We start from the raw sequence: 20,253 nt of genomic DNA on the forward strand, positions 1-20,253 counted from the left end.
AATAAATAAATAAATAAATAAATATATATATATATATATATATATATATATATATATATATATATATATATATTGCAGAAGAAATATATCTGAACTATCCCGAACGCCCAGCTTTCAATACTGTGCATTTAGGCAGTTTAAACTGTTTTTATTAGTAGATTTTTAAAGATTGCTATCAAGACAAACACTTTATGCAATTCACACTGCATCTACAGTCTGTCTGCACCTCTAATGAATACGTAATTGACTAATTTCTATGCACTGTGCCAAAAGGGATCTTTGCATTAAATGTGTGATTGCACCCTCTATTAGACATCATTAAAGCAATTCCAGATCTGTCTTAATAAGACTTTATGAGCCTTTCTTAAAGCTCTAATTCTCCTCTCTGCCCTCATTCAATACAAGTCAAATATTCAAAAATATGAAAATTGCAAATTATATCCTTATTTTGTGATCACTTTGTAATAGCTTAATAATGGATTGTGAATGGTAAAGTATAAAGATGAAGACTTGCTAATGAGGTTTCTATGGAAGCCCATTTATGCCACATAAGAAAAAAAAATCGTAAGTCATAAGTCTAAATTATTAGATAATAAGTCATAATTATGACAGGGTTTCTACACAGTTTGGAAAAGTATGGGGGAAAAAATTGTGTTTCCAAACTATTGCCTCTATTCTGTTTTCTAAAACATAAAATTGAGAATTTCTAAAAATAAATGTATCATAAAAGCAGAGAGCTTTTCATGAAAAAGTGTGAAAGCATATCAAACCTATATTATATTCCTATATTTTCAGCTGAGCAGAATTATGAATATCTATAATTAAGTGTCACCATTGCCCTGTGCTTGGTGGATTTTTAGTCTCACTTTGACAGCAATATTTGTAGTATTGTGAGAGTATCAGATTGTGAATTTTAACCTTTAATCGTTACACGCTAAATAATTAGTTTTTCACTATGAAATAGGGTCTGAAAATTCTACAGAGAAGACTGGAAATTTGAGTCTGGAAAAGGTGTAGAAAACATAATGAAAACGTGTAGAAACCCTGTTATGAGATAGTCAAAATTATACTAAGTCTAAATATTACGATTAAGATTGACATTATAAAATAAAACATCATAATTATTACATATAAAGGCCTAAATTAAGACATTTGAGATAAAAAGCAATAATTTTTTAAGTGTTGCCTTTAATCACCTTATTTTTTGTCAATTTCAACTTTTTATCTCATAATTATGACCTAGTGAGTCATAATTTTGACTTTTGTCTCATAATTATGACCTAGTATGTCATAATTTCACATTTTTAAAAGTAAATTTTTTTTTTATGTGGCAGAAATGGACTTCCATTGTGTTATATGATCAGCATACTATTCCAAAATATCATCTAAGCAAAATATCATGCTTTAAACACAACCTTATCCCAAACATGCACACACTGAATGAATCCAACCAATCTGACATGCATTCCCAATGCATCGTCCTTCTACAAGCACCCTGAGCTGTAATTAACCCCTCTGCTCAGGATTCCAGCTGAACGTATTGATTTTCTCACATTGGGAAGGACTGAAGATTACACTTTAGTGCCTTTAGTGAATTGATAAGTCCGCCTCGCTCACCCGAGGCCATGTAAACAACAATCTGTTTGTAGATATAAAAGCAATTAATATCACTGGACTCAAAACTGGAATTCAAATGATGGTTCAGAGATATGACAAAGTCTTGACAAGAGGTACCAAAGTCTTATATATTTTATGGTCCAAGCTTTATTCTTGGGTTTAATCTCTTGCTGAAATTGACAGCAGAGGAAGAGGCCTGTCATCCGTGCTAGCTCAACAGCATCTTGGGGTTGAATCCTTTAAATCTGCCACTTTCCCTGGGCTTAGCCCTGTGATAACCTCTCTCAAAGTACACACGTAAAAGCCTGTTTTTACCGCCAACTAAATTTCCACTGGCTTTGATAGCAAACGTAACCCTGGCTCAGGCATTTTTAGGATTTAATATAATGGTTCCTAAAATTAGCAACCTAGCAACTAGCATGAGTCGTTTTTACCTTCAGTTCTTCTCACCACACTTCAGTGCTCCTCCACTGTGGCATCAGCTGCTGGAGCTAATGAAACGTCAGTCTGATAATTGAGGAAGTGCTGGTCAAAGGGATGGAGCAGAATAACTACTCTCTGTCTTGCTCACAGCCATCTGGCTTGGCTGCTAGATGGGACAGAAACAGCTTTCTCTCAATGAACTTAACAATGTTTTACTTAACAGTGTGAGTAAAAGCTTGTCAATGTCACTTCAAAAGCATTTCCTTTATGCTTGTTAATGCTTTCCAAAGGGTAAGGTTCTTGTTTACATATGTTTGTGTTAAGGATGTACTGATAATTATTTTAATTCCGATTAAGCGATCACTGATGAATGGCCAATATTAAAATTATAGATAAAATGTTTTCGTAAACATAATACCTAAATTGAGTCTTCAATGCTATGAGAGAACTTAAGACAAAGTTATAATGCATAGCATAAAAATGGATATTCATTTTGAAATTTGGTCAAGATTATATGTAACTGTTACAAAATTACTGTTTCTAAAGATTAACATTTTTAGCATACACAATTAAGAAAACTTCCAATTGAAATACACCTGATGAAGATTTATGTTATTAGGCTGCATTTTTTTTATCAAAAATACAGTAAAAACAGTAATACTGTGAAATATTAAAATGTAAATAATTGTTTTCCATTTCAATATACTTTAAAAATGTAACTTATTCCCATGATTGAAAAGCTGAATTTTCAGCATTCATTACTCCAGTCTTCAGTGTCACATTCAGAAACCATTCTAATATGCTGATTTGGTGCTTAAGAAACATATCAATGTTGAAAAGAGTTGGGCTGCATGATATATTTGTGGAAACCATGATACCTTTTTTATAATTACTTGATGAATAGAAAGCTCAAAAGAACAGCATTTATTTGAAACAGAAATCTTTTGTAACATTATAAACCTCTTTACTGTGACTTGATCAATTTAATGCATCCTTGCTAAGTACCCAAATCAGTTGCACTCAGCTACAAATCTAAACATTTCTGCATTATATTTCAGAAAAATGCCTAATGTCGGTCTCCAGTTATGTTTCCCCTCTACTTACCAAGGTGTCCTACTGAGTGAATAACGAGTTTTCTCCAGAGACACATAAAGTGTCCCCATTTCATAACCTTCTTTTCTAACTGTCTTAAGGGCATGGATATCGAAACATTGTCCAAAGCAGACTGGGGTGGTTAAAACTGGCCGTAAGCATAACTACTAGCAGGCGACTGGGACAGTAACCTCATCTAATAAGTAAAAGGAAGCTGAAATGCACTACACTGACCTTTCCCTGCAGACGTCAACTATTGCTTCTCAAATCTGAAATCAGCAAAGTCCACCATAACTTGAATAAAGAATTCCATTGTCTTTCTTGGAGATGAACTCACCTATGTTGATATTTAAAAAAGAAAAAAATAGGGATCAGACAATGAGTTTATTTTAGATTTTTAAATGAGTTTCACCCTTTCAGAACATGTACTTTGAAGTTCAATGAAAGCTCATTATCATCATCTGACTGTGATGGAGATCTATGCATTTAGATAGAGTGATGAAAACTCTATGAAGCCTCGCTCCCTCGATGACAGACCTCAAGTCGTCTTTTTCCTGACTATCTCTTCTCCATCATATCCCTACCGCATCTGCTTCTAGGCGTGCTCTCGGACAATGACGTATAGCCACAATTAGCCCTGGAAAGACTTCAATTATGATAAAAAAAACCTTCACCCCTCTTAGGTCATGATTAAAAAGCTCTTCTCTACTCCAGTGCCTCTGATAAAGAGCTCTCGTTTCACACCATCACTTCTTCGTCGTGATAATAAACCACTCCTCCAGGGTTCTGCTCGATGCTCATCCCCATTGCTCAGCCATTTACATTTTTACATGGGTAGCAATGCAATGACCCTGTTTGGGCTCCCAAAGACATATTAACATGAACGCAAGCCATTCACCCTGCATTCAAGACAAAAAAAACAAACAAGAAAAGCATAAGAGGAAAGACATGAGACTGCTCACATGAACTTCATCCTCATCTGAGAATGACACAGATGCACATTCAAAATTTTGGAATGAGATTTGCTTAGTAACACACTTGATAAATGGATTTGCTGTAATGAGATGGAGTCATCACAAAGTCACGAAAAGAAACAGAAGAAGAGAGAGGGGAAAAGAAGGATCGTCTTTCGGCTGTGTTCTGTCAAGGGAGAAATTACACACTTACTGATTTTTTTTCCCCAAGGATGGCCACCATAGATCATATGTTGGGATTTACGAGCCAATTTCCAACATGAAATATAGACACCAAGAATCAATTTTACCACTGTTTTTCACTTTCTCTCATCTCAACAGATCACAGCTGCTATAGCTTTCCTCAGGTACCATGGAAGCCGCTTTATTATCTAAAGTCAGACAAGAAAGAGGATTAATTATTTTCCAGTGGACGCTACCACTTACCTCATATTTAAAACAATGTTAAGGGAGCTTGTAAAATAATTAAAACTTGCTGAATCTAATTACTTACTCTGTTTCTGTGCATAGCTTGGTAACCCACAAAGCCTGATGCTTTGGTTTCTTTAGAAGCTATTTTCATTGGTGAAGAAAATATACTGTCTGAATTTAGTCAGAAATGTAAGTCCATAATAACGTCCTGTGTATAAAATGTATGGATTAAAAAATAGCACACTGCTAACATTGCCATATAATACAGCCATTAAGCTATAGTTTTTGTGTGATATTGCGTATACATTTATATTGTGTGTCTCAAAGAGAACTATTATGAGAACAAGGAAGTCCACACCACAGGTATAAAGATAATGACACAGGAATTGGAATCACGTTCAGAACACTTTTTCCAGGTGATGAACGAAATAAACACTGACAGCAATCAGAATCCATACTTTAAAGAGCCTGAACATTTAAAGCGGCAAAAGACTGTCTGCAGCACACACTTTCAATAAACAGACGTTATCATCAGCTGGTCCGGACGCTATTATAGTTATTAAAGAGAAATATATGACAATAGGGGCCTTTATGGTTATATTTTTGCTTACCATTGTTGGTGAGAACGGCCTTTTGAAAGCCGAAATCATTCTGTAAGTGATTCCAATGACATTGGCGTAATCGGAATAGCTGAGGTGTGGACTTCCATATTCTCATAGAATTAACAACTACTAAAGCTTTTTAGTTACAGTTGTGGTTATAGCTGTGGTATGGACTTAAGTTACCCATTTTAAGAATTGGATATTGTCCTTGGTCTTAATGGCCCGTTAACTCAAGTTATCCTACACACGACAGTTTAATAAAATAAATTTTTAACTACAGTTGTTAACTTTTAAATTAAAATATATCTGTCATATAAAATAAATTTGAATAGCAAACCTTTAAGAAACCTTTCAGTCAGAAGGTCTTATGCTATCGCCTCAGTTGAGGCTCACTACTGTCTCGAATACATTTATCACGGGTTATGCAGTTGACATGCAAATTATAAATGTTTCCTGTCATGTTCAATACTGTAATGAATTTACTGGAGATGTCTTTATCGCGGCGAATTCATGAAGTGGCTTTGACGAGCGGCAGAGCTCGCGCCGTTCACGTTATTGATGCGCGCGCTTGACAGCTAATTTAAAACGCACAGAGCGCCTCACAAATGCGGAGCCAAATACACGGATCTCACGGAACACATCAACGCGTGGGTGTGTTTAGTTAACGCTTTCAGCTTCAGATGAGGGTGAAAATTTTACCTTGGCTTACAGTACTACTTTTTTTTTTTTTTTTTTATCTAAACCAGTCCATAACCTAAATAGCAGTCACATTACAACCCTGAATCATGGTCACAAGATATTTATATTCGATTTCATTTTTTTCCCCTTTCATTACACTTTTACAAATCAAAAGGGAAACACTTAGGGGGGGAAAACATTTATTAAACACAATGACATTTTACAGGTAATGAGCTCAATATACAAGAGCATCTATTTGAGATGGGTGACACTCGGTTTACTGCTCTTCTGAGAAAAAGCAGGACTGCAGGTGAAAACAGGCAAATCAGAATGGCAGATGTAAAGACGCCAGTTAGACAGGGACACCTCCAAAAAATGAGACATTTTTTCCAGAGCCTGCCGTTTCAAGATGCAGCCAAAAAGCAAACACACTTTCAATAAACAGTCACTCATACCATCTGTCCAGCATACGTTCATTATCTAAACCAGTCCATAACCTAAATAGCAGTCACATTACAACCCTGAATCATGGTCACAAGATATTTATATTCGATTTCATTTTTTTTCCCTTTCATTACACTTTTACAAATCAAAAGGGAAACACTTAGGGGGGGAAAACATTTATTAAACACAATGACATTTTACAGGTAATGAGCTCAATATACAAGAGCATCTATTTGAGATGGGTGACACTCGGTTTACTGCTCTTCTGAGAAAAAGCAGGACTGCAGGTGAAAACAGGCAAATCAGAATGGCAGATGTAAAGACGCCAGTTAGACAGGGACACCTCCAAAAAATGAGACATTTTTTCCAGAGCCTGCCGTTTCAAGATGCAGCCAAAAAGCAAACACACTTTCAATAAACAGTCACTCATACCATCTGTCCAGCATACGTTCATTTCAGACAGAAAAGCAGACTTTTCTTTTCTTCTGCCAATTTACAGTTCATCTGGGTTTAGGCTGCCTGGTTGGACAGAAGAGGTGGTATAATGGAAAAGGTTGTCAAGGGTGGTCTGTGTCATGGTACAGGTTTGGTCTTGAGAATGGAGAGAGGGAAGCAGGTGGGATTGAGGGGTGGTGGACAGAGAGGGTAGTCATTGTGATGAATACATTAACAGAGAGAGCGGTCATCAAAAGAGCACATAACAGATGACCTACAACCACAACCTTACCCTCTGACCCTGAAGCAGGCAATCACTTAAGAGAGCTCCACAAACCTCTCTATCCTCTTCCAAAAAATGTCCAATTGAGTTTACAAAGTCATTTATGTCACGGTTTCTTCACCTTCTTAATAGATGAGGAACTTGAGGCAGATTCTCTGCGTTTGCGCTGCGCAAAGAGAAGAGACCATGTTGAAATATTAATACCAGTGGAATTGTATGTAAATTTTAGTTTCATTTTAAAAAATTCACATGCATTAAATTGTTTAAAAACATTAAACGCTTATAATTTTGTAAAATAATTTATGCTTTAAATCAATACATCAGTAGATGATGTATAATAAAAAAATATGTAAAAAAAAAAAATCTGAAAATAAATAATTGGGTTTCAAATAAATATTTTTAATGTTTAAAAGGAGATCAAATTGCATGATGATGCTTGTTGAGGTCTATCACTAAAGTAGGTCTATCATTAATTAACAAGCCAATAATTTATTAAGTCATAGCAATTTATATTTACATTTAGTCATTTAGCAGACGCTTTTATCCAAAAGGACTTACAAATGAGGACAATGGAAGCAATTTACAGATAGGCACTTGTAGTTACTTCCCGCTGAAAACTCACCGAATTTGGAGTGAGTGGAGCTCCAACCACATCAATAAGCTGCTCTTTGGCTTCGGTTTTGATGTCATCAACGCAGGGCCAGGATTGACTGTCAGGTGCTCCACTGCTCTCACTCAGTGGTGTGACGGCGCCCCCTGATTTTAGCAGAGCGTCATAGCGGTGCCGCAACATCTGCTGTTCGTACTCACAGTTACTGTAGGCCTGCTTCAACTCATAAACCAGGACTAGGTCGCTGCGGAGCTCGTTAAACATATGCACAATCTCCTCTGTGGGCATGGGGTTGAGGTCTATCGAGGAAAGGATAAGGGATATGTTATGAGATGGTTCAAAGCAAATTCTGTGTTTAGAACTGTGTAGTTATTTTTTGTTTGTTTGCAAGAATTGATTTTAAAAGGTTTAGATGAAGAACACTATAGCTGGGTAAAAATGTTCTCCTTTCAACAATCCCAATCCTGATTCTTAAAATTCCAGGATCAATCAATCATTTTATTCTATGCCAGTGTTTTCTGCACCATGGCAAACGAAGTCATATTTTAGAGTTTAAAATCTGAACAATGTTATGAGATAAAAAAGGCACTGTACTCTGAAATAATGGAATAAAATGTAAATACAAAAATATATTTATATAAATATATGTTTCTATTGCTTTGTCCCAACAGGCTGCATGCAATAGCATACATCATGAGCATTGCAGTCCAAATCACAAATAATTATTTTAAAAGTTATTTTTAGTGAAACAAAGCTCAAACATAGCAATCCATTTCACAAGTAAACAACTGCTTTGAGCCTGTCCATATAATGCTCATCATTTTTTTTTAAATCATAATAAACCCCATTCAAAAGTCTCAATATCTACAGTAGTCAACATCTGAAGTGGATCAAAACCTTTCATCAAAGTTGACCTAAAACCAAAACAATAACCGTTTTTGTCTTAGGACAACTTTAATGAACTTTTTTGATCCACTTCAAATGTTGACTACTGTAAACTATTTCATGTGATTTACAGCAATTTGTCATTTTAAAACAAATGTATATAATGTTATATTATTTTTATACAAGAAATGCATATGTAAGAAAAGAACATTTCATAATATACAAAATCAAGCAAAATCAGTATTACAACTGAAATTTTCCTAAATTAATCAATTTAATTAAAATTAGAATTGAAATCAAGAGCTCGTGAATCAGAATCAGTACCATTTTTAGATTGAATCTCTTTATTACTGTTCAGTAGAAATGGCTATAGAATCATTTGATAGGCAAGTCAGAAGAGAGAAGAAATGCTTATAAAAATGCTACTCACCCACTCCTTGCTCCGTCAGGATCTGTTCAATTGCTTTTATTTTCTTCTGTCCAACTGAGCTGGGCAGCTTCATCTAAGCACACAAATTCATTAGTTATCAAAATCTATAATTACAAATAAACTTTCAGTAAACTTAAATTGCGCTTGTGTGCTCATGTCTTAATCCATGAGGTGTTGGAACTCTAGCTGGAACATTAACACCTTTAACACCTCAGATGGCTAAAAAGTGTGAGCAATGGAATAAAAATGGGGTCATCTTTCATTCATAAGACCCCTGAAATACACTTCAGAGAGGGCAGATCAAAACATGTTTATGCACCCAAGTCTGACTAATAGATGACCAGCCACATCTGAGTCATACAGTACCCCAGTACCATCCTTAATACGTTTTATATAGAGCAACCTCCCTTCATTACTCTTTAGGAGGAATGCCTTCCTGTGGGTAGATCACTCTACCTATGACTGTGTGAATCAATCAACTCCTGGCTAATGAGAGAGAAGTTAAACGCCATAGGCTCCTGCAGCGAAGAAGGATGTGTCATAATATTATGCAGAGATCGTATATTAAGAAAAGGATCAGGGGTCAGTTTTGTCAAAGTGTGTAAGTTGATCTTACTCTCTGACTCCGTAGTGAAACACCAGCAGATTTGAAGTCTGGGAATTTGATGCCTGCGGTTTCAGGAACAGCCTGCCATTGGCCAGATGAGAGAGTATTAGAGGAGCAAGTGGTAGAAAGTATTAAAGTTTACAGATTTTTTTTTTTTTTTACTTTTTGCAAAGAAAGTGCAAAATTAGGATGATTGCAATTGAAAATACAGTTTTTCTTCCCCCATCAAACCACTATTACTATCACAGACAGTTTAAAAATTGAATTTAGACAGTTTGAGGGGTAAATAAAGAAATATTTACAGGTTTTTCTGTCTCTCGTTTCTGCGGCAGCTTCTTCTTGGTGGCTTTGCGTTCAGCTCTGCGCATCTCTGTCGTCGTGTCAGCAGCTGTAATGAGCTTCTGGAGGTCCTGGGCCTTCTTTTCACGCTCCTTCTTGCGCGTCTCAATCTTCCTCAGCTCCTGGATCAGGTATTCCTCTTCTGCCACCTACAGAAAGGAAACGGAAGCACATTGTCTAAATAAGATCAAGCTTGTACCCATCACTTATTACGAACTTACACCATTACCTCCAGTGTGTCACATTAATTACCAAAATTCTGGCACCCACCACAGTTTCATAATGAACTGAAAATATTATTAAATTTCTGCATCACTGTTGCAATCATTATGCAGACTGATAAAGATTGGTCTTGTTCTGAGTGTTCTCACCTGCTCTGGAGTGCGGTTGAAAAGTCTCTCGAGCTGCTCTTTCCTGCGTCTCTCATGACCAGCATCAAATATGTAGATCTTAGGCTCTGTACCTGTTCCTGCCCGAACTTTTGTCAGTTTGCCACAAATGTGGTAATAACGCTCCTTAAGATCCTCAACAGAGCGTTTCTACAATAATAACAATTAAATCAGTGAGGAAATGTGATTAGAAAGAAGCAAATTGTAACATGGTCAAGTTACTTTTTTATGTTCATTACAAAATTGAATCTTGTAGAGGAATTTACTCTGTACTGTTGGTGATCATAGCGATCATGTATAACAATAAACCGCAGGTCGAAACGTTTGCACAAGTCGAACAGGTGATCCGTTTCAGCTTTCGTCCATCCATCGTCATGAAGATACATCTGATACTCCTGCTCTGAGTACAGAGGCACCTGCACAGTCTTGAAACAGGAATAATATTTTCAATAACATGCAACATGAATGTCAATTTCAAAACAAGAATAATAAATAATCTCTTCTCTCCTCTACTTATGTCAATTTCTCCTACTCTGTTCAATATCATTCTCTCTTTCCTACCTTGCTGAAGCGAGCAAATGGGTAGTCCTTTCCCTCCTCTGCTGCACGTCTCCAGTGATGGAAGATGGTTCCATCTTTTCTGGCTGGATTAGAGAATGGCATCCACTTCCAGGGCCTCACCTTCTTACAGCCCAGTTTCGCTTTCACTGTCCGGTAGCCTTGCGTAGTATCACTCGGTAACAGGGGAGGGGCATCCCGACTGCAAGAGGGAAAACCATATAAAACTTCATTATATGTTGTCACTTTTCAGCGTAACAATATCAGATTCCACGGACAGCATACAGGGCTCAACAATAAAAGTTTTTCTTTTATGCTTTTTCTTTTATTTTCACTTGCCAAAATTTTAACTAGTCCCACAACAAAACATATTTGAAAAAAGCAACAGACGACAAACATTTGGAGTGTTATCAGTTCTATTACTTCTGTGGAGTTTCTGCATGAGGGCGGCCTCCAGCGGCTTCCAGCATGAATAAAACTGACATTACATGTGTTTATAGTGCTCAATAATGGCCAATCCATCCTATTTTGGGTAAAAATAATAAAAATAATACTTCTCTCAAAAGAAATTTTAAGTAGACATGTATTGAACCGTGGCCTAACTGTATTGTTGCATCCCTATCCCTAATAAATAAATAAATAAAACAAAAAAAATTAAAAAAAAAATATATATATTATATATATATATATACAGTGGGTACGGAAAGTATACATACACACAATTGTTCAAAAGTTTGGGGTCAATAAGTATTTTTTAAACAAATTAATATTTTTATTCGGCAAGGATGCATTAAATTGGTCAAAAATAACAGTTAATACATTTATAATGTTACAAAAAATGTCTATTTCAAATTAATACTGTTCTTTTGAACTTTCTATTCATAAAAGTATCCTGAAAAATGTACCATGGTTTACACAAAAATATTAAGGAGCACAACTGTTTTCAACATTAATATTAATTAATAAGAAATGTGTCCTGAGCACCAAATTAGCATATTGAAATGATTTCTGATGGATCGTGTGACATTGAAGATTGAAGATTGAAGTAATGGCTGCTGAAAATTCAGCTTTGCCATCACAGGAACAAATTACACTTTAAATTATATTAAAATAGAAAAAAAAGTTATTTTAAAATTATAATATTTCACAATATTACTGTTTGTACTGTATTTCTGATCAAATAAATGCAGCATTGGCAAGCATAAGACTTATATATATATATATAAAAAAACTTACCAAACCCAAACTTTTGAATAGTAGTGTATATTAAGTATATATTTACTTTTATAAAAATATATGTATATATATTTATTGATTTTTCATTTACAAGAGCTGGGAATTATTCAGCTATAATAAAATCTCATAATAAACTCATACAAACCTATTGGTTGTACAACTAATACAACAAAACATGTTTTCTAGTCATTTTAGTCATTTCAACAAAAAGAATGATACATTCAAACAGCCAAATGATCTGTCATTAGCCATGGGAATCAATTTTTAGAAGGCAATGCAAATACAATCTCATAATATGGGCAATAAAACAATGAGATGAAAAAGCTGAGCTGCGCCTGCCAACTTACTTTTTATCTGAATACAGCAAGGCATAAACTTCTCTGTGCATTCCTTCTGGTCTCTTGAAGGTTAAAGTCTCTGTCACTTTCTTGGCTTTTTTCTACAACAACAAACAGAATGAGAATAGTCTCAACAATACAAAGCTAAAGCATGGGTCACAGAAAGTCTAATGGTGTCGGTTCTCATCTGTGACAGTTTACCTTGTCTGAGTTGATGATGTCCTTCTTGCTGATGGGTCCTGAATCATTGTCTCCTCCTGCCAGCTCCAGAATATCCCTCACATCAGCACCGGTCGTCATGGTGAGGGACTAATAGTTCCAACAAAATGATAAGCAAAGAGGTGCATTATAATATACATATACAATGAAGTGATTGGTTTGCTTTTGAAAATAAGGATAGTCTTTGTTATATGAGTGCTAAATGAATTAACTTGCTTGCTGCAGTAAATCTGACAACCAATACACACTAACACAGAAAATACATCAGGGTTAAATATTCAAAATTGTCTGCTGGGTCTGTTTAAGCAAGTAGAAGATAAAGTAATAAATAGTAGCTAAAAGACGAAGCGCTAATAAACACGAAATCTCGGAATCAATGAGCTTACACGCTACCTGACAGGCGGGAACCAGATTGAGCTCATATAGTACTTCTAGAACTGCACTTATGAACTATAAGGGTATTAAAAGTAACATTCAATCTTACCTGACAAAAAATACAGGTAGTCTGTGTATCTAAAATAAATACGCTGGTCTTTATTTACGGGTCAGTGTTGGCTGAAATGCTGTATTCATCGGCGGATGCAGTTCTCCTCTTCGATGGTCGGCTTCTCTGTGCGTCTTGACACACTTGTGCAAATGATCGCCACCTATAGAACAAAAAGAAGAAGTGCATCTACAATACTGTCAACCAGGGTTCATAAAATGCCTTGCTTAGGGGTTTGTGTGTTTAAAAATAGCAACTGTCTTTGTATAGTCAAACTACAAAACAACAGGTTTTACAGTATAATAAAACATTTATTGTAAGTGTATGGCAGTTTGCAGTAATGCGGACAAAAACATACATGCATTGTATGAAACTATTATAGTGAAGTGAAGTGACATGTGGCCAAGTATGGTGACCCATACTCGGAATTAGTGCTCTGCATTTATCCCATCCAAAGTGCACACACACAGCAGTGAACACACACACACACCGTGAACACACACCCGGAACAGTGGGCAGCCATTTTTTGCTGCGGCGCCCGGGGAGCAGTTGGGGGTTTGGTGCCTTGCTCAAGGACACCTCAGTCATGGTATTGAATGACAGCTGAATGACATCTGGCCTGGATGGTTTGACTGGATTTTCTGGTTGGAAATCAGAAAACAATTTAAATTTCAACTTTATGAAATACTCTACCATTCAAAAGTTTGGGGTCAGTTCGTTTTTTTAACTAAATTCATACTTTTAGTGAGGACGAATTAAAGGGATAGTTCACCTTCAGTTGCTGGTCCCCATTGACTTGCAATAGGTTTTTTATATTCCATACTATGGAAGTCAATGGGGACCAGCAACTGAAGGTGAACTATCCCTTTAATTTGAACAAAAGTGACAATAAAGACACTTACAATGTTACAAAATATTTCTGTTCTTTTCCATTTTCTACTCATCAAAATATCCTGAAAAAAATGTATCGTGGTTTCAACATTAATAATATGTTTCTTGAGCATCAAATCAGCACATCAGAATGATTTCTGAAGGATCATGTGACACTGAAGACTGGAGTAATGATACTGAAAATTCAGCTTCGCCATCACAGGAATAAATTACATAAACGCAGCCTTGGTGAGCATAAAAGACTTCTTTTTTAAAAATCTTAAAATCTTACAGACCCCAAACATTTGAGTGGTAGTGTATCTACAATAAATAATTACATGGAACAGTTTAATGTTTTTTTTAGTTGTTTAACCTTTGATTTTCTTAAATATCGTCACTTTCAGCGAGAACAATTTGGACTTCTTGTGAGGACTTTCGGATGAGTTGGCGGTTGGTACAGTTGCAGGGCAAGTCATTTTCTCTGGCATGACAGGGGAGGGGTTCTTCACAATTGGTCCTGTCAGAAAATATTTGAGATATAATTATTATGCACAACCAAAGGTATTTTTTAAAACTGAATAGTGTATTTTCAACTGTGTTAAAGCAACAATAGTAGCCTACTGCCTTTCTTCTTCTCTACGTCCTCCTTACTGGACTGTCGGGTAAACAGTTTTGTAATGCTAGAGGCTGAAGTTCGCATCTTCTTCCTCAGGATTAAAAGAGCAGTCTTGGGTTGTGAGGATGCTCCTTCTGTTTGTTTCTTTTCTGAGCCTTCTAGTTGAGGAGAAGAATGGCTAGCCCACAAGTGCTTGTGGAAGATCTTCATGAATCCAGGCTTAGAAGATTTCCCACTAGGGGGGTTGGCTTGTAGAGCTGGGGCTGAGGCATGTCTTTGAAGCAACTCTTTGCTTTCTCGTCCTGCCTTCTCAGAAGGACGTCACTTTTATTGCACATCTCATTTAGACCAGAACTTGAACTGTTGGTGCGTCGTCTTGGCTAAGCTTGCGGGAGGTCTTGGCGAAGAGATCTAAGGGCATTCTCCATGTCCTCATCCTCAGAGTCCTGTAGTAAAGAGCATGGAGATGTTTTTCCAGAGGATCCAGAGATCAAGATCTCATCATTGTGGTGTCTGTGGGAGAGCTCTTCATGTGAGCCTACCCTGCTAGAGGCCTCTGAACTGTGGTCAAGCAAGCATGCTATAGCGAAAGCTGTGAGCCATCCATGCTCTCCTCATCACCTAAATTTCTTGCCTCTGTTTCCGTGACCTGCAACTGGTTGTCATCCTCACAAGAACTTTGCGAGACTGGCTGATATCCTTCTTCGGGTTCATGAACCTGTACTCTCACCTTTCTCATGATTACTGGGCCCTTCTTTGGCAAAAACGCAGAACGACGGCAAAGTTTCCTACTCACTTGGACTTCTTCAGTTTTCTACTCTTCCTCATCAGTGACATCTGGTTTCTGGCTTCCTTTGACATCATGCTCATCCTCTCCTTGCACTGTTGGCTCAGTTGAAGCTGGAGAGCGTAGTGTGTATACATCTAATGACCTGCTTCTTCTCTGGGTGTGTGTGGTTGGATGGGCAGCGCTTATTGCACTATCAAATGAGCTTGACTTGAGGATAGACGAATGCATTGATCCTCTTCTTTGGTTACGATTAGCTTCTATATCTGGGGAATATTCTACATACTCTATGAGGGGCTCATTTAACCTGCTGGAGAGGCTGGCGCGGAGGGGCTTACGGCCACGCTCTTGCTTTTTAGCTTAGATTTTATCCCGAAGCGTCATGTGACGAGCAGACATGGGTGAGAGCTGCTCGGCTACAATGAACGTGGTATGGGATCAAATACTTCATCTCACTCAGAGAGGTGAAGATACACTCTTAAAAATAAAGGTGCTTCAAAAGGTTCTTCAAGCTATGCCATAGAAGAACCATTTTTGGTTCCACAAAGAACCATTCAGTCAAAGGTTCTTTAAAGAACCATCTCTTTCTTACCTTTTTGTAATCTGAAGAACCTTCTTTCGCCACAAAGAACCTTTTGTCAAACAGAAAGGTTCTTCCGATGTTAAAGGTTCTTTATGGAACCATTTAGACAAAAAGGTTCTTCTATGGCATCGTGAAGCACCTTTATTTTTAAGAGTGTAGGGGCTACTGTTCCCTCCTCTCCAAACTGACCGGCTCTGTTAATGGTGTGGTCATGGGAATCACCAGCGGGCTGCTGTGAATTTGGTCCTCACCAATAAGCACGTCATCTTCACCCTGTTTTAGAACTGTGGGCGTCTTTGACACATGAGCATATGGGTCATATTCTTCATCTTCTTCCAAATCATCTTCATCCTCCTGGCTCACCTGCTGGAGGAAGTCCCAGGCATCTGCCTCATCAAACTCTGAGGAGGATCCACTACTCAGGGAGGTGCTGCTGGGCTCCTGGGTCTTCCTTGCAGCAGTAATTGAAATGTCACGCAGAGGAGCCTCCAACAACTCTGGGATCGGTCTCAGAGTCAGAACCGTGTCGAGACATGTCAAGGAACGCTGAAAGAAAAGGGAAGAAGCACAGAAAAGTGTAGGAAGACATTCAATGGCAGAGGAAATCATTTAAAATCTTACCTGCCATTTTCTACTTGAAATAAAAGATAAAAAAATTTTGGTATTTGTCCTCAGGTTCTTCATCTTCATAATAACCCTAAAAGTAATCACATTTCTGATGAACGTGAATTCTATTTGTGCACACGGCTTATTTTATGTTTGCTTATTGGTATAAACACAGATGACTACCTACCTGAAACCCCTCATGACTCAAACACTCAGATGCAGAGGGTGAAACAAAGCAGCTTTATGTACTGCTTCTCACAAAAACTTCAAATACACGCATGTAAGCAGTTCTTACTCTGGGTCTGGTTGTTGAACCCTATGTAGGAAGTCCTGTGCCTCCGCACTTCTGCTTATGATCTCAGGAGTGTCCCAGTACAGCAAACCCTCAGCGACCTTCATCAGTGTGGCACGGTCGTTCTCCCCAAAGAAAGGACAGTGGCATGTTAAGCTACCGAGAAAAAAGCAATATTAAAGAAAAGTACAGTACAATTATTTTTAGATTTTATAGACATACAGAATTGCAGATTACAGATAAAATAGAAAGAAAAATAAAGAAAAATATCTGCTTGCTCCATTTCTTCAATGCACTCACCATAAGTAAGTAACCAGACCACTGACCTGGAATAAATAAAAAATAACAATGATCAAGCGGACAGAATTGTTTTTCTGAACATCACAAATTTTGTTCACCACAAGTTTGTTTACCAGATATCAGTGGCTATAGTCACAGGTTCTTGGTGGATAATTTCTGGAGCAACAAATTCAGGTGTCCCAAACTTGCTGTACTGGTGTCTGGAGTTGTCAATTTCCTGGCAAAAGCCAAAATCACAGATTTTGATGTCTTCTCTCGCAGAGGACACCATTAGGATATTATCTGTCTGCAGAGAAAAGGTTTAAAAATAAGTTTAGCAAAACGTTAGAAGGACAGCCACATGTCAGAAGATGTCTTTACCAAAGACACCAATTAGTCCGATGTCAGAAAAGGATTATCTTTTAGTATCCTATCAGTGAAATTTCTTGTAATACATTAAAGCTTAAATGAATGCCACTTATAATACTAATAATACTGTAATATAACTATAGTACATACTAATATAAAGTAAGTATAATCACTTACTTTGATATCCAGATGTAAGATACTGTGTATGTATCCAATACCCTCCAGAGCCTGTTGAATATATAACTGGACCTAAAAACAATGAATAATAATTTGAACCTATTCTTGATTTCTGTATGTAAACTCACGGTTCAGCAAATCCAGGCTGAAGGAGCATTTGAAACAGGTTCTTCACAAAGGAACTGGGCCAACCTTCGGACTGGGGCTCTATTTGAAAACAATTAGGTTGTCAAACTCATTAAATTTGATTAAACACACTAACGTTAAAAAGTTTGGGGTCAATAAGATTGTCTTTCTTTTTTAAAATAACTTTATTCAGAAACAACTTTTTTTCTTTTTAGAGAAAAAAGACATTAATGTTATTTAATTATTTAATTATTCTATTTCAAATAAGTACTGTTCTTTTGCAACCTTCTATTCAATAAAAAAAAAATGAAATGATGGCTGCGTGAAAATTCAGCTTTGCCATCACAGGAGTAAATTCAATTTTAAAATATATTAAAATTATTTTAAATTGTAATAATATTTCACAATATAAATTTTTCTACAGTGTTTTACATTAATGACACCAAGCTTTTGAATAGCAGTGTATATTGCAAAATAATATAATACTAATAATACTAAATATAAATCTAAGAATTTTATATATTTAAAAAAAATGAGATAATGCTTTAGATAATGCCATAAGTAATACCTTATAATAATAAATAACTGTACTTACAGTACATTAATAGTGCAGTTTAAAAAAATTGATGTAAAATATTAAAATTGTTAATGTAATTACTCAATCATTAAGACATGTGGTGGTACAATTAGCTTTAAGGAATATGGTAGGATATTTGTTTTCATTTCTTCTCTAAACTCAATTGTGAAATAACAGATTACCCTGATAATGACAGGTATAAACACAGAGCAAGAAGTGTCATAGCCTTTCTCGACCAGTGTTTTAAGTCACAGATCACAAGTGTACAGTCACATTGCCTCACAAGCAGCGCAAAGAGCCACTTGGCCCTGTCTGCAGCCAGGCTTAAGTCTTAGCACATAACCAGCTTTGAAGATGGACGTGACATTTTAGCAGAGCATGCACTGACTAAGAAATAGTGAGAACATGTATATAAACAGATATGAGGAACGGACAAGGAGAAGAAAAGAGACAGAAAGAAAGACAAAAAGGGAGAGTAGCATACATGCAAAATGCTGAGGCATCTTTGTGAAGACACTTACATGATGATTTTGATCAGATCTTTAGTCTCCTGCTCTGTGACTATAAAGGAAATGGGATGGAAAGTGTGTTAAACTGGATGTGGAAATGCACATGATTGACAAGTGTTCAAAAGCTGCTTATGGACCACTTAATGTATAAATTAAAACATATAACCACATAGGTATGATGTATTAAAGAATGCATTATGTATGATATGATTTACAAATTATATATGAAGTTGATATACAAACCCAATTCCAAAAAAGTTGGGACACTGTACAAATTGTGAGTAAAAAAGGAATGGAATAATTTACAAATCTCATAAACTTATATTTTATTCACAATAGAATATAGATAACATATCAAATGTTGAAAGTGAGACATTTTGAAATGTCATGCCAAATATTGGCTCATTTTGGATTTCATGAGAGCTACACATTCCAAAAAAGGTGGGACAGTGAATCGGAAGACATTTCCATTTTTGGGTGAAATATTCCTTTAAAGGGGTCCTATTATGCTCTTTTACAAAGTCTTGATATATGAAGTTGATACACAAACCCAATTCCAAAAAAGTTGGGACACTGTACAAATTGTGAGTAAAAAAGGAATGGAATAATTTACAAATCTCATAAACTTATATTTTATTCACAATAGAATATAGATAACATATCAAATGTTGAAAGTGAGACATTTTGAAATGTCATGCCAAATATTGGCTCATTTTGGACTTCATGAGAGCTACACATTCCAAAAAAGTTGGGACAGGTAGCAATAAGAGGCCGGAAAAGTTAAATGTACATATAAGGAACATCTGGAGGACCAAATTGCATATTAGGTCAATTGGCAACATGATTGGGTATAAAAAGAGCCTCTCATTGGAATCGGGTTTGTATGAATATATAAATTAAAGACAAATAACCATTAAAAAATTTGAGGTTTTTAATGAATAATTTAATGTAGCAAGGGCACAATAAATTAAATTAAAATGACAATATAGTAATTTTTAATAACAAAATATTTCTATTTCAAATGAGTGCCTCAAAATTCTTTTAATTCTTAAAATAAATTGTAATTTTCTACTCATCCAAGTATCCTGAAAAAATATATAAATTTCCACAGAAATATTAAGAAGCACAACTGTTTTCAACATTTAAATATTGAAGTGTTGAAAATGTTGCCTTTTTTATGTTTCTTGAGCACCAAATCAGCATATTAGTATGATTTCTTAAGGATCATGTGACACTGAAGACTGGAGTAATGCTGAAAATTCAACCTTGTCATCACAGGTCGTCAACTACAATGTCAACTACATTTTAAAATATTCTATTTCAAAGAAATATGCAGATCTACATGTTTACCAGAACTGAGTTGGGTTGCTTTGACAGAGTGGTTGTTGTCCATTTGTTAATCAGAGAT

General features: G+C 36.2%; 1 protein-coding gene and 1 pseudogene across 1 annotated transcript; both read right to left on the reverse strand.

Moving 5' to 3' along the window:
* Positions 1-6,849: 6,849 nt before the first annotated feature.
* On the reverse strand, positions 6,850-13,222 carry LOC107548533 (DNA methyltransferase 1-associated protein 1-like). The gene is made up of 11 exons (XM_016229250.1): positions 13,055-13,222; positions 12,553-12,660; positions 12,361-12,452; positions 10,781-10,979; positions 10,486-10,644; positions 10,202-10,369; positions 9,794-9,979; positions 9,501-9,572; positions 8,885-8,957; positions 7,582-7,868; positions 6,850-7,125 (listed from the first exon to the last, which is right to left on the reverse strand). Exons 2-11 carry the CDS (start codon positions 12,649-12,651, stop codon positions 7,066-7,068), a joined length of 1,395 nt encoding a protein of 464 aa, XP_016084736.1. The 5' UTR covers positions 12,652-12,660; positions 13,055-13,222; the 3' UTR covers positions 6,850-7,065.
* Positions 13,140-20,238, reverse strand: LOC107549873 (uncharacterized; annotated as a pseudogene).
* Between the last annotated feature and the right edge of the window lie 15 nt (positions 20,239-20,253).

The sequence above is a fragment of the Sinocyclocheilus grahami genome, unplaced genomic scaffold (genome assembly GCF_001515645.1).
Source record: "Sinocyclocheilus grahami isolate Dianchi unplaced genomic scaffold, SAMN03320097.WGS_v1.1 scaffold16.1, whole genome shotgun sequence".
Lineage (NCBI taxonomy): Eukaryota > Metazoa > Chordata > Actinopteri > Cypriniformes > Cyprinidae > Sinocyclocheilus > Sinocyclocheilus grahami.

Bases quoted from the DNA above. Each gene is read 5' to 3' on its own strand.
- LOC107548533 (XM_016229250.1), bottom strand. From the start codon at position 12,651: ATGACGACCGGTGCTGATGTGAGGGATATTCTGGAGCTGGCAGGAGGA. The intron at 9,573-9,793 runs GTAAATATTTCT...GGCCAATGGCAG, and splicing joins AACGAGAGACAGAAAAACCT to GCTGTTCCTGAAACCGCAGG. The intron at 7,126-7,581 runs GTGAGTTTTCAG...CTCTTTGCGCAG, and splicing joins CTCCACTCACTCCAAATTCG to CGCAAACGCAGAGAATCTGC.